The 12,148-nt window shown below is 40.2% G+C and overlaps 1 protein-coding gene across 6 annotated transcripts in view; it reads right to left on the bottom strand.

Annotated features, from left to right (window-relative positions):
- LOC124789269 (fas-binding factor 1) overlaps nt 1-12,148 on the bottom strand; it is a 126,782-nt gene that overhangs the window by 22,872 nt on the left and 91,762 nt on the right. For all 6 annotated transcript variants that reach the window (XM_047256574.1, XM_047256571.1, XM_047256572.1 and 3 more), the window contains exon 14: nt 3,334-3,474. In XM_047256574.1, coding sequence (XP_047112530.1) covers nt 3,334-3,474 — 141 coding nt within the window. The remainder of the gene's footprint in view (nt 1-3,333; nt 3,475-12,148) is intronic.

Raw genomic sequence — 12,148 nt, 5'->3', positions numbered from 1 at the left:
TAGGAAGGCTGCAAATGTCATAAAGAAAATTGTGCAAAAGTAATATTAGAAATTAAAAGAAAATTTCAGTGTTATCTCATTATGTTAAAACGCCAAAAATACAAAAGTACAATCCTTGCTCATGTTACTGAGGTGTGGTACCTCTGCACAGGATACTGTACTGGCTTTGTGCTGAGAGACCAGGAAAAGAAAAAAAGATTGATATCTTGTCACGGAAATGTATGGAGACGACTCAGCCTTTCGACGAAGGCATGGGTACAGAGAGTAAAAAAGCTTAATATGGGCTATTGTGTTTTCTGGTACTGTTGTTGCAGACTCAGTAACGTCTTCAAATTGTGCGTTTGTCAATGTAATTGGCAGACATTTTCTGAATAGATACTCAACATTAAATTAAATTTACAGCAGTCTTCAAAAAATTTTTGTACACATATTTGTAATTTATAAATATACATCTACATATAAATATAATAGAAAGAAACATTCCACATGGGAAAAATATATTAAAAAAAGATGTTGTGACTTACCAAACGCAAAGGCGCTGGTAGATAGACACAATAAAAAACACACAAACACACACACAAATATCAAGTTTTCACAACCCACGGTTGCTTCATCAGGAAAGAGGGAAGGAGAGGGAAATACGAAAGGATGTTGGTTTTGGGGGAGAGGGTAAGGAGTCATTCCAATCCCGGGAGCGGAAAGACTTACCTTAGGGTGAAAAGGGACAGGTATACACTCGCACACACACACATATCCATCCACACATATATACTGGTATGTGTGTGTGTGTGTGTGTGTGTGTGTGTGTGTGTGTGTGTGTGTGTGTATACCTGTCCCTTTTTCCCTCTAAGGTAAGTCTTTCTGCTCCCGGGATTGGAATGACTCCTTACCCTCTCCCTTAAAACCCACATCCTTTCGTCTTTCCCTCTCCTTCCCTCTTTCCTGATGAGGCAACTGTGGGTTGCAAAAGCTTGATATTTGTGTGTGTGTTTGTGTGTTTTTACTGTGTCTATCTACCTGCGCTTTCCCGTTTGGTAAGTCACAGCATCTTTTTTTAATACATCTACATATAAATGTACATATAAACAGCATAATATTCACTGCCAACTGATCAGTGGTTATAATGGTATAAAATAATCATCATTCCCAACGGTTGCTTTTGTCATTTAGGCAGTCTGGACATTTTGTGACATTTCAACTTGAGAATGGATATAAAGTCATAAAAATAGAATAAATTAATAGTCTAATGGCAAAAATTTCTTTCAAAATGATTGTGTATGTAGGGGGAATGCAACGAGTCTGCATTTACACTTGAAAAATTGTGTACTCACTCTCCTTTCTATGCAGGATTTGTCCACCTGTACCTGACAACAGACTCGAGTGAAAAGTGAGTAGAAGCAGAGGCTGACAAGTCGAGTCTCTGAGCAAAGGGAGATGGTGAGTTCGGAGATGACATCATAGGAGTTGCTGGTCAATATATGGGGCTCATTTCTGATCTCTAACTTGAGGACACTATAAAATTAAAAGGCTATAACTTACATTCAGGAGGTGAAATTCTAAGGCAGCTGATAGACAAATACAGGGTGTGGCAGAACCGACTAAGCAGTTTCTATCGATTACCGCTGGCATTGTGGTGGGGGTAGGCAGTTGCATGTGGTCGACCTTTGTTCAATTGCTCACCCCATTTCAGTAGTCAACATGGTCCGGACCAATGCACATCATGCTTTTGCCACTCACGTGTATTACGAAAACAACGTATCTTTGATCGCTATACAATGAGCTTTTTGGCGACAGTTCAACATTCCACACAACCATGCTGTTCCCAATTCAAACACAATTTGTTGCTGGGTTCAGTAGGTGGAGGAAACTGGTAGCACACTAAGAATAGGTACACACGGATGACGCAGATCCATCAGAACACCAGAAAATTGCAGCGGGTGAGAACAGCAGTTCAACAGTCGCCGTAATGTTCTGCTCGACGACATGCTGTTGCATTGGGGATTTCAGACCGCATTTTGAGAAGGATTCTGCAATGCAATTTGAAGTTCCATCCTTCCAAAATAATGATTGTTCAAGAATTACACCCAGCAGACTATGCCAACCGTCAAAATCTGTGTGAGCAAGTGTTTGCTCAGATCCCCCCGAATGCAGCTTTCTTCAGTAGTGACGAGGCACATTTTCATCTTAGTGGGTGCGTGAATAAGCCAAACTTTCACTACTGGGCTGAAAACAACCCCCGAATTATTCACGAAAGACTGCAACAATCTCCTAAAGTGGGAGTGTGGTGTTCCATATCACAATTTGGCGTGGTAGGCCCTTACTTTTTTGAGGAGGAAGGAGTAACCGTGACAGGGAATTCCACATGTTACACTTCAATGTTGCAAAATTTTCTGCAGCCCAGAATGGACGAGATTGTTGAAGAACATGGACTGGGGGACTTGTGGTTCCAACAGGATGGAGCTACTGCTCACACATCTCGAATTTCACCTGATGTTTCGAGAGAAATGCTTCTGGGATGCCTCGCCTCTTTGAGGGGTGATGTTGGGTGACCTGCGCGGTCACCAGATTTGAGCATTTGTAACCACTTTCTTTGGGGATACCTGAAGGAAAAGATTTTCAAAAGCTGCCCTCACACCCTACCAGAGTTAAAAGAGCGGATTACTGACAAAGTGAATGCCATACACTGTGATATGTTTGCAATAGCTGCTCGAAACTTCAGGGAATGCCTACAACAATGTACTGATGCTGATGGCCATCATCTTGAGGACATTATTTTGAAACCTAAATGAATATAAAATGGTATATTGTACTAATTTAGAAAATAAAAACTTTTTTTCTCTATACATCCAGATTTACTTTTTATTGCTCCTTAAAATTGCTTAGTCAGTTTTGCAGCACCCTCTATGACAATAGAAAAGTTATCCTAGCTTTTGGAGCTGTTTGTATCTTCCTCAGGGAGGAAAGAGGAATAAATAGGAGAAGATTAGAAAGGAGGAGTAGAACACACAGATCCCATGGTGGGAGTCACCCACCTGCTGTGAGGATCATGGGAGACAAAGACGAAAGAGGAAGTGTTAGAGATAGCACAGTGGAAACCACTGTGTCAGTTTCAGTCCAGAAATGATAGAAGGATGAGGTGAGAAATAAACACGGATGCAGAAAAAGAGAAATGATAAGTCAAATGAATACTGCAGTTAAGAACTTCAAGGACATGAATATAAAAAAGGAAAAAACAACAGAAAATAAGCTACCCCCAATTTTTCCCTGACACATGAACTGACAGTTACATTTTAAATTACTGCTCCAGCAGTATAAAAATGAAGAACCACAAACCTTCTCTCGATCCATTTCCCGTGTTCTGTTTAGACGAGCCAATGTTTCAATGCGTGACTTCTCAGCAGCAAGTTTTAGGTGCTCTTCTTTTATTTGTTGCAGATGTTGTTGGCGTTCCTCAGCTAGTGACTGCTTCAGGTGCTGTAATTATACAAAATATTACTGAAGCTATGCTCAGATGATACAACCTTATCACAACTAATTACAAGAGGAAGAATTCCATTGCAGGAACTCATTTCCAAAATCAAACTTTACTGAAATACAGAGAAAAATACGCTATATTTACTAATCACAAAGAACGTTAGCTTTTGGAACAAGGGGTCCTTACACATGAAAGGAGAAAGGGAAGCATTGACAGGCTGCATAACATGGTCGCCGAGGAGCTTAAGTCAATAGAGGCACAGGAGGACAGGATGAGAGGGAAATTGGCTATGAACTGTTTACAAAAAAAGCAAGTTTTGAAGCAATGAGAAGTGTAAACTGGCAATGAACCATTAAATGAAAAGAACAGTCTAAAATTACAGGTCCAAGTAAGACAAAGTGATGGGAATAAGGGAGAGAGTAAACAACAAGCACAAAATAAAGGGAAGAAGGTAAACAAGACGGGGTGCAATGTGGACACTTTAACATGGTAGTTGGAGTTGAGCTTCTGCAAAAGTAGAACCAATAGTGACAACAATTGCCAATCTTTTTTATGGTAGCGGGAGTTGGACTCACACCTCCTGATAGACCTGAAGTAGTTTCTTCACTCGGTCCAAAATAAGAAAAGGAAGCCATGAGCAACTCACAACATAAAGCAAAACAGAATACACAAAGCATTTGGTAATGACAACTGCAATTGCTTACTGAGGTTGACAGTGCTGTACATGAGGTTGTACATGTTCAAACTCTACTGGTATCTTCTGCAACCAGAGTTCAAATCTTCCCCCAAAGTTGTGAAGTACTGGTGGTGCCGGGAGGAGAATCACAACTGCTGGATTTCTGAAGGAGGCAGTGTCCTCGATTACCATACTGCAAAGGGCCTTTTATCACCCTATTGTACACACAGACATTATTTTAAAAAACTCCACAAGATTTCAGTTGGAAACCCCTATGACAATGAATGCCAATCACTTCATTACCTCAGATCATACGAACTGTTATCTTTATATAGTCCACCTCTGGTAGCTGAGTGGTCAGCACAACAGACTGCCAATCCTAAGGGCCCGGGTTCGATTCCCGGCTGGGTCGGACATTTTCTCCACTCAGGGACTGGGTGTTGTGTTGTCCTAATCATCATCATTTCATCCCCATCGACGCGCAAGTCGCCGAAGTGGCGTCAAATCGAAAGACTTGCATCAGGCGAGCAGTCTACCCGACGGGAGGCCCTCATCACACGAAATTATGATTATTATTATTATTATCTTTATATAGGGTAAAAAATTGATTTTACTTGTTCCTTAATGAGCAAGACACTAGCCAGACAAGGTACCAAATGAAACTTCCTGGAAGATTAAAACTGTGTGCCTTTCATGGGCAAGTGCTCTACCAACTGAGGTACCCCAGCACGACTCACGACCCATCCCCACAGCTTTAAATCCACCAGTACCTCGCCTCTTACCTTCCAAACTTCACAGAAGCTCTCCTGTGAACCTTGCAGAACTAACACTCCTGGAAGAAAGGATATTGTGGAGACATGGCTTAGCCACAGCCTGGGGGATGTTTCCAGGATGAGATTTTAACTCTGCAGCGTAGGTATGTAGTACTGGTGGATTTAAAGCTGTGGGGACGGGTCGTGAGTCATGCTTGGGTAGCTCAGTTGGCAGAGCACTTGCCTGTGAAGGGCGAAGGTCTCGAGTTCGAGTCTCGGTCTGACACACAGTTTTAATCTGCCAGGAATTTTCATATCAGCACACACTTCACTGCAGAGTGAAAATCTCATTCTGGAAACATCCCCCAGGCTGTGGCTAAGCCACGTCTCCACAATAACCTTTCTTCCAGGAGTGCTAGTTCTGTAAGCTTAGCAGGAGAGCTTCTGTGAAGTTTGGAAGGTAGGAGACCACATACTGGTGGATTTAAAGCTGTGGTGACAGGTCGTGAGTCATGCTTGGGTAGCTCAGTTGGTAGAGCACTTGTCCACGAAAGGCAAAGGTCCCAAGCTTGAGTATCGGTCCGACAAACAGTTTTAATTTGCCAGGAAGTTTCATATCAGTGCACACTTCGCAGCAGAGTGAAAATCTCATTCTGTAAGGTACCAAATGTTTGTGACCTCTTTTTTGTAACAATGCAGGTGTGTTAAAACCACTTATATGATGCCAAACAGTTTGAAAAATATAAAAGCACTACCAGTTTTCAACCCACAACTAAGAGAGTACTTGGAGAAAAACAGAATTTTTCTACATTGTTAAGGAATATTTTGAGACAAGTCCAAAAGAATTAGAAAGAATCCATAGTACTAAAACTATATCCTGAGACACATACTGTGTCAATGAAAGGTAAACATGAAAATGTTTTTTAAATTTTATTCCACCCCCCCCCCCCCCCTTCCCCAAGGCAGCGAAACTAGGGATGTATACATATAATTTTGGTTGTGTGTGTGTGTGTGTGTGTCAGAAAGCCAGATATCAATTTTCATAGATTTAGCTTTAATGTATTCATAATTAATGAAAATATATACCAACTAAATGATGTTGTAGGGATCAGTTAAGAAAAGATTTTTTTAAGTTCCACCACTAAGGGGTGAAATAGTAGATGAAAAGTTTTTTGAAAATATTCATAATTAAGGCAATTTTGAAGCTAGATGTACAAAAATTAGTATTTAGTTTCTCAATCACAAATAAAGAAATACTTGTTTCAGGATTTTTGGAGATTTAATCCCTATGGTGTTCAAACACTGCGTAAAGTGTTTTAAATAAATCATTATTATAGAATTACTAAAGTATTTTTAAAGCTACCTCTTTGAAAATTGGTATTTGAATTCTTGGTTACAAATAGAGAAATATGTATTTAACCTTTTTTGGAAAACCAACCCCTATGGGGATGAAATGTTTTATGGAAATATTTCATTATGTAAGCATTTTTGAAGCTAAATATATGAAAAATTGAATTTGGTTTGAAAGGAAGTGTTTCATTGCACTTTTTTTTTTTTTAATTTGACCCCAAAGAATGTGAAATATGGGGTGAAAATTTTTAAGAAAATATTTCGTTACATTAAAAAGAACTTAAATTTATATTTATGAAAATTGGGACATTACTTCTCAATTAGATACAAAGAAATAGCACGACAAGAATGCAAAGCCACAATTAAACAAAATCTTGGACTCCAGCTACCAGAACTGGTTTTTTTTTTGTAAGAAATACGTTTGGAAAGACTATGCTTCTATAGCCCTAATTAGCGTGAACAGTTCAGAAGGTGTTTCAATTTGCGAACAACATAAAAACAGAATTAAAGAAAAATTAAAAAGATCTGTGTGAACCACACAATCTACGCGAGCAAAGCAGCGGGTGCTAAGCTCATTATACATGTACATGTATCAGTCTACTGCAAAGTAAAAACATATGCATTCAAAATGTAATTTACCATGTCCTTACAAATGTATACTGTTGTATCTTGTATTGCTCTGCACAGCAGTGAAAGGATGGATGAATAAATAAATGTTACTTTTGTGACATTCTGCCAACCTAAACCATAGTCACAATTTGTAATACACAGACAAGCCAAAATAAACACAGAGGCTACGTAAATGAAGAGAGATTTTTGACAGATCATTATAGCTGTTAATTTTAAGTGTAGTGAAACTTACAGCTTTTGTTAAATTGCTCCAGTGTACACCTGTGAAACAATGTTCAAAAATATGCACAGTAATGTTGTTATTAACAGTATGAATTCTGAGTTACAGATCCCTGACGTTTTGGTCTTTTGACCACAAAACTACCAAAGCGAGAGAGGGAGGAACAGAGAAGGAGGGACGGAGAGGGAGGGAGGGAGGGAGGGACAGAGAGGGAGGGAGGGACAGAGAGGGAGAAAGGGAGGGAGGGGGGTGTAGAGAGAGAGAGAGAGAGAGAGAGAGAGAGCGAGTGTGTGTGTGTGTGTGTGTGTGTGTGTGTGTGTGTGTGTGTGAAGGGATGGGGGATGATGACTTTGTAAAGAGACTTGGACCCCACTCAGTAAAATACAATTTACAAAAACTTGCACTGCATGTTTCAACTTTAAAATGAAACTCAGTCTACTTTCAATTTCTTAAAACTGCTGTTACCAATAACTGTCAACTGTCAAATAACTGTCAACCATTTTATCAGAAAATGCTAAATAATATGCAGACATCTTTGAATTTAATGACAGTTTTCTATTTTCCTATTTTTAATTTGCTTCTATAACCATTCATGCATCACAGAATGTAAACATACAAATTATGTTTCATATTACTCTATAGTTTTTTTCCTCCAATTATTTGGTAAGAAACGTTTGTACCTGTTCATGACCATTAATTTATACTGAACTTTAAGAATTCTTTTTTTTGTCTTCATTTATTTATGACTTTAGGTGTCGTTTAATTTCTATTCATTTGTGTATTGTCTTTTAATTTTTAGAGTTCCGTATGTCAATCTGTAAAAATGAAACCCATACAGGATCACTTTATTGTCCATTTATCTGTCTGTCTGACTGTTAAAAATCCCTTTTCTCAAGAATGGGTACATGAACAAAATTAAAATTTATGTCGCATATTGAGGTCTACTGTCCGTTGACAGTATAAGAAACTGAACCTTCTAACTCATTGCAATCAAAAGATTGGCCATTTATGTCAAATATTTTGTACTCACAATCTCAGTCATCAGAACCAATAGGACACTTCTCTCGTTGACCTAGAATCATGATATTTTATTCACAGTAGAAGCAAATGAAAAAAATCCAAAAATTGTTAATTTGTAATTACATCACATGAAACAATTTTTTTGTCATGTCTGACTGCCTGTCTGTCTTGTTAAGACCCATTTTTCTCTGGAATGGGTAGAAGTATATCTTGCCTGCATTGGTATCAATAACAGGCAAAAATCATCACGCTTTGATCCCTGTGATGGATGAACTATCTGTACACATAATTAAGTATGTATAGAATCCTTGGTGTATGAGTCCTAATCGCATTTATCTGAATTTTTTTCTTCAGTGTCATCATCATAATTATCAGACATTTTATGTCCATTGCAGAACTAAGGCCTTCTCTGACCTTTTATATTAATTATGATCTTCAACAACACACATCCATGTTGCTTCTGTACGTTTTCTAATGACATTTGTCCAACTTACATTAGGCCATCATCACCTCCTTTTCTTATCTCATAGAATCAAACAGAAAACTTCATAGGGCCACTAGTTTGACCCTCATTCTTTTGTTCCACTGTCACTCCTAGTATATCATAACACACATTTCTTCACTTACCACTGGGTGACCCTCAATAGTTTTTGTATAAAAAGTCTATTTCACTGCCATAAATTTTCCTTTTCAGGCACATTGGAAACGTAGTTTTGCAACAATAGTTTATTAAAACACTCCATGCTGTTTATATTCTCACATTTATTCCTTTTACTGTCTATACAGTTTTTGCCTTCAACTGCAAAAAACACTCATCAACTGTCTCTACAATTTCAATAATATTAATTTGTACTTTTTCCTTCCAATGTGTTCAATGCACATTACTTTAGTCTTATCATAACTAATATTCAGGCCTAGTCTGAAATTTGCAGTATTTTGTTCTTCCATTTCTTGATGAAGTTTGTATACACTAGAACACTAGAATATTATCTGCAAAATGAACATGATTGAGATATAATCCATTAATCAATACTCCATATTTTTTATATCAGTTTCAGAGTCTGAAAACTTCACCTATGACTGTGGAATAGTTTTTGTGAAATGGAATCCCATTCCTGAATTCCTCTTTCCTTTCTGATTTTCTCAGTGTTTTAATGAAGACTAATGCCCACTGCAGCACTGATGTGTGTACTTTTCAGTATACACACATAGGTAGAGTCAATACCTGATATCTAAGGAGCTGTTAGCATAGATTTATTTGAAACTGGGTCAAAAGATCTATGAAAGTACCTGAATTCTAGACAAAGTGGTAATTTGTACTCATTGCTGTATTCCAGAATTCTGACCAGGACATTCAACTGGCCCGTTGCTTTACATCTCTTTTAATACCAGTTTGTTCCCCTATTTAATTAAAGTCCATAATTTTATAGTTTTTTCTATGTGCTTGGTGATAACAATAGTGAATTTCACATGCAAACATAAGTAAAAGAGTCGATAGTGTTAGGTGTGTCAGCACTGTTGCAGGGAGCAAGTGTAGGCTTGTCAGAATGGCCATCCTGACCACCTCACCATGAGCAAGGGGTTCGACAGTGACGAACAAGAGAAAATATAGTAGTACTCATGTTGTAAACAGTGCAGTATGGCATGGGAGCATCCCATTTTTGCTGGGTAGGCACCTGATGGCAGGTGACTACTGGGTCAGTACTGGTGACGCAGTCATGATTCATGGCCACATGGTACATGAATGGTGTCGCTAACCAACCTGGTAACTGCTTGTGGCAATTGCAGTGTCATCCATGGAGCAAACACCGGCCCCCAACATGTGGCTGAAGGCATATGGCAATCACAGTCACTAATTAGGCAGTGTCTAATAGGGTCCTTGTTCAACCTTCAGGCCCACTGGTGCTAGATGTGAAACCGTATGGGAACCATTGAACGATGCTGACTGATGTGAGTGGCTCCACCAGCAAAAAGTAGTCAAGTGACGATGCTTTCTGGACCTCTTGGGTGTAAGTCGCTCAATAGCAGTCACCGATTCGATGCCCTTTGCTGGCTGGGGTGGTGTAATGCTGAAGCAGTGGCCTGCAGTAATCAGCAGCCGTTAATAAGTTCTGAGGCAGTGACTTGCAAGAGCTGGCCAATGGTGTTACGTATACAACAGTGTATGTTGAGTCTGAAACTTGCTGTGTGAATGGAACATCTAAATTCTTTTGATGTAAACTCAATTTGAATGTCTAATATTGACATTCATAGATAGGTAAACAGTGGGGGAATTTTTGTGCAATCATTTCGATATGCTTTACTACAGACCATACAGCAGAGATTCCATCCTGGATTTTCCACTGTTGGATGTTTGCTTTGCTACAGAGGAATAGAGTAGGGAGGAAGATCAGATGTATACTTTTTTGTTAGTAAGAAAATTAAAAATATATCACAGATATTGACGGAATTGTAGACAAGAGAGTATTTCCAAAACAAGCAAAAGCTACTACTTGGAAATCATTTAAATCTATGCACCAAAAGACTCACTTCCTGAGGAGGAGAAAGCAAATCTACAGAACTATGGAAGTGCCATGAAATCCAACTACAGGATAATAATGGAGGATTTTAAATCAAAAGTAGGACAATATCTAAAAAACATTGGGAAACTTCAGCTGTGATGTCAGAAATGATATGTAAGTCATACATTAGTACAATTCACCAAGAACATATTTTTCCTCAATACATTCTTCCGTAAAAGTGTTATAACTTCAAGTTGAACAAATATATTTCAAGGACAACATAATACATGTAAGTCACAGATCAATTAAACAAAGTAAGACGTGTGTACACTTTAACAGTCAAATCAGAACTGAGTCCGAGTCTAGCGGGCGCTGGCTGGCCGCTTAGGTGGTGCTGCTGCTGCATGGCTGGAAGACAGCGCCGCATGTACAGAACGCGCGTAACTGCATGGCGGCACTTTGAAACATCGGCGAGTCACAACACTTTTCCCCCCTTTGAAGTTTTTGCACAGGTCTTGATGGAGGTGGCCTGTAGATTGCTAACATCCATAGGTGTTGTTTGACTGGCCGTAAAGTCTCGAGGTGGAGGCTTCCCGTACGGACGGAAGTGTCCCCGATGATAACGGGTCGAGATGACAGGAGACGTGTGGGTCGAATCAGCTGGGGCCTCGTGCACCAATCTGCCCATTGCAGCAAGTCCGGTTGTTATAACAGGAGGCATGGGCGATGTGCCCGCGTCCGTAGAAGGAGGCGAGTAGAGTTGCTCCGACAGATGATGGTCATCTGGTTCCTGCATGGGCACGTCTCCTGTTTGCGTCAGTTCTTGTGCTGGCACCGATATGATGGTGAGAGGACTGCATTGTGAGTAATGAGAGATTCCAGGATCCCGAGCGTCAGGTAGAACTGAATGTGGTGTAGCAGCATCCGGAACAGGCATTGCCGGCACACGAGGCCGAAGCTGGTCCGAATGACGCACTGCAACACCTGTGTCTGTCTGGATTTCATACAGGCATCAGCCACGGTGTCGTAAGAAGCGGCCAGGACTCCAGTTTGGCCACCTGCCATATCCCCATACCCATACAAGGTCGCTGGCGGTGAACTGGCCAAGCGAAGGGACCCACGGCCGTGAGGTGGAAGGCCGCAGAAGATGAAGTAGCGTGTGGGGCTGTTGGCCATGTAAGAGCTCAGCCGGGCTGTGGTTGCCAATGGGGGTGAAATGGTAAGAAGCCAGGAATTGGAGAAGCACATCATCAGCAGCAGAAGAAGTCAGGAGTTTCTGCATCTGAGCCTTAAATGTGTGGACCAATCGTTCAGCCTCACCGTTTGACTGTGGATGGAACAGAGGGGCCGGGACGTGCATGACGCCGTGATGGGCACAAAAATCCACAAAATCAGAAGGGGCAAATTGCGGACCATTATCAGTAACAAGAGTAGAGGGAAGGCCTTCCAAAGAGAAAATGCGAGCTAGAGCATTTGTGGTTGCTGCGGTGGTAAGCGACGTGCAACGGACAATGAAAGGAAAGT

Source organism: Schistocerca piceifrons, chromosome 3 (assembly GCF_021461385.2).
Source record: "Schistocerca piceifrons isolate TAMUIC-IGC-003096 chromosome 3, iqSchPice1.1, whole genome shotgun sequence".
Classification (NCBI taxonomy): domain Eukaryota; kingdom Metazoa; phylum Arthropoda; class Insecta; order Orthoptera; family Acrididae; genus Schistocerca; species Schistocerca piceifrons.
The sequence above is the reverse complement of the archived record's forward strand: the minus strand, read 5'-3'. Positions and strand labels throughout refer to the sequence as shown.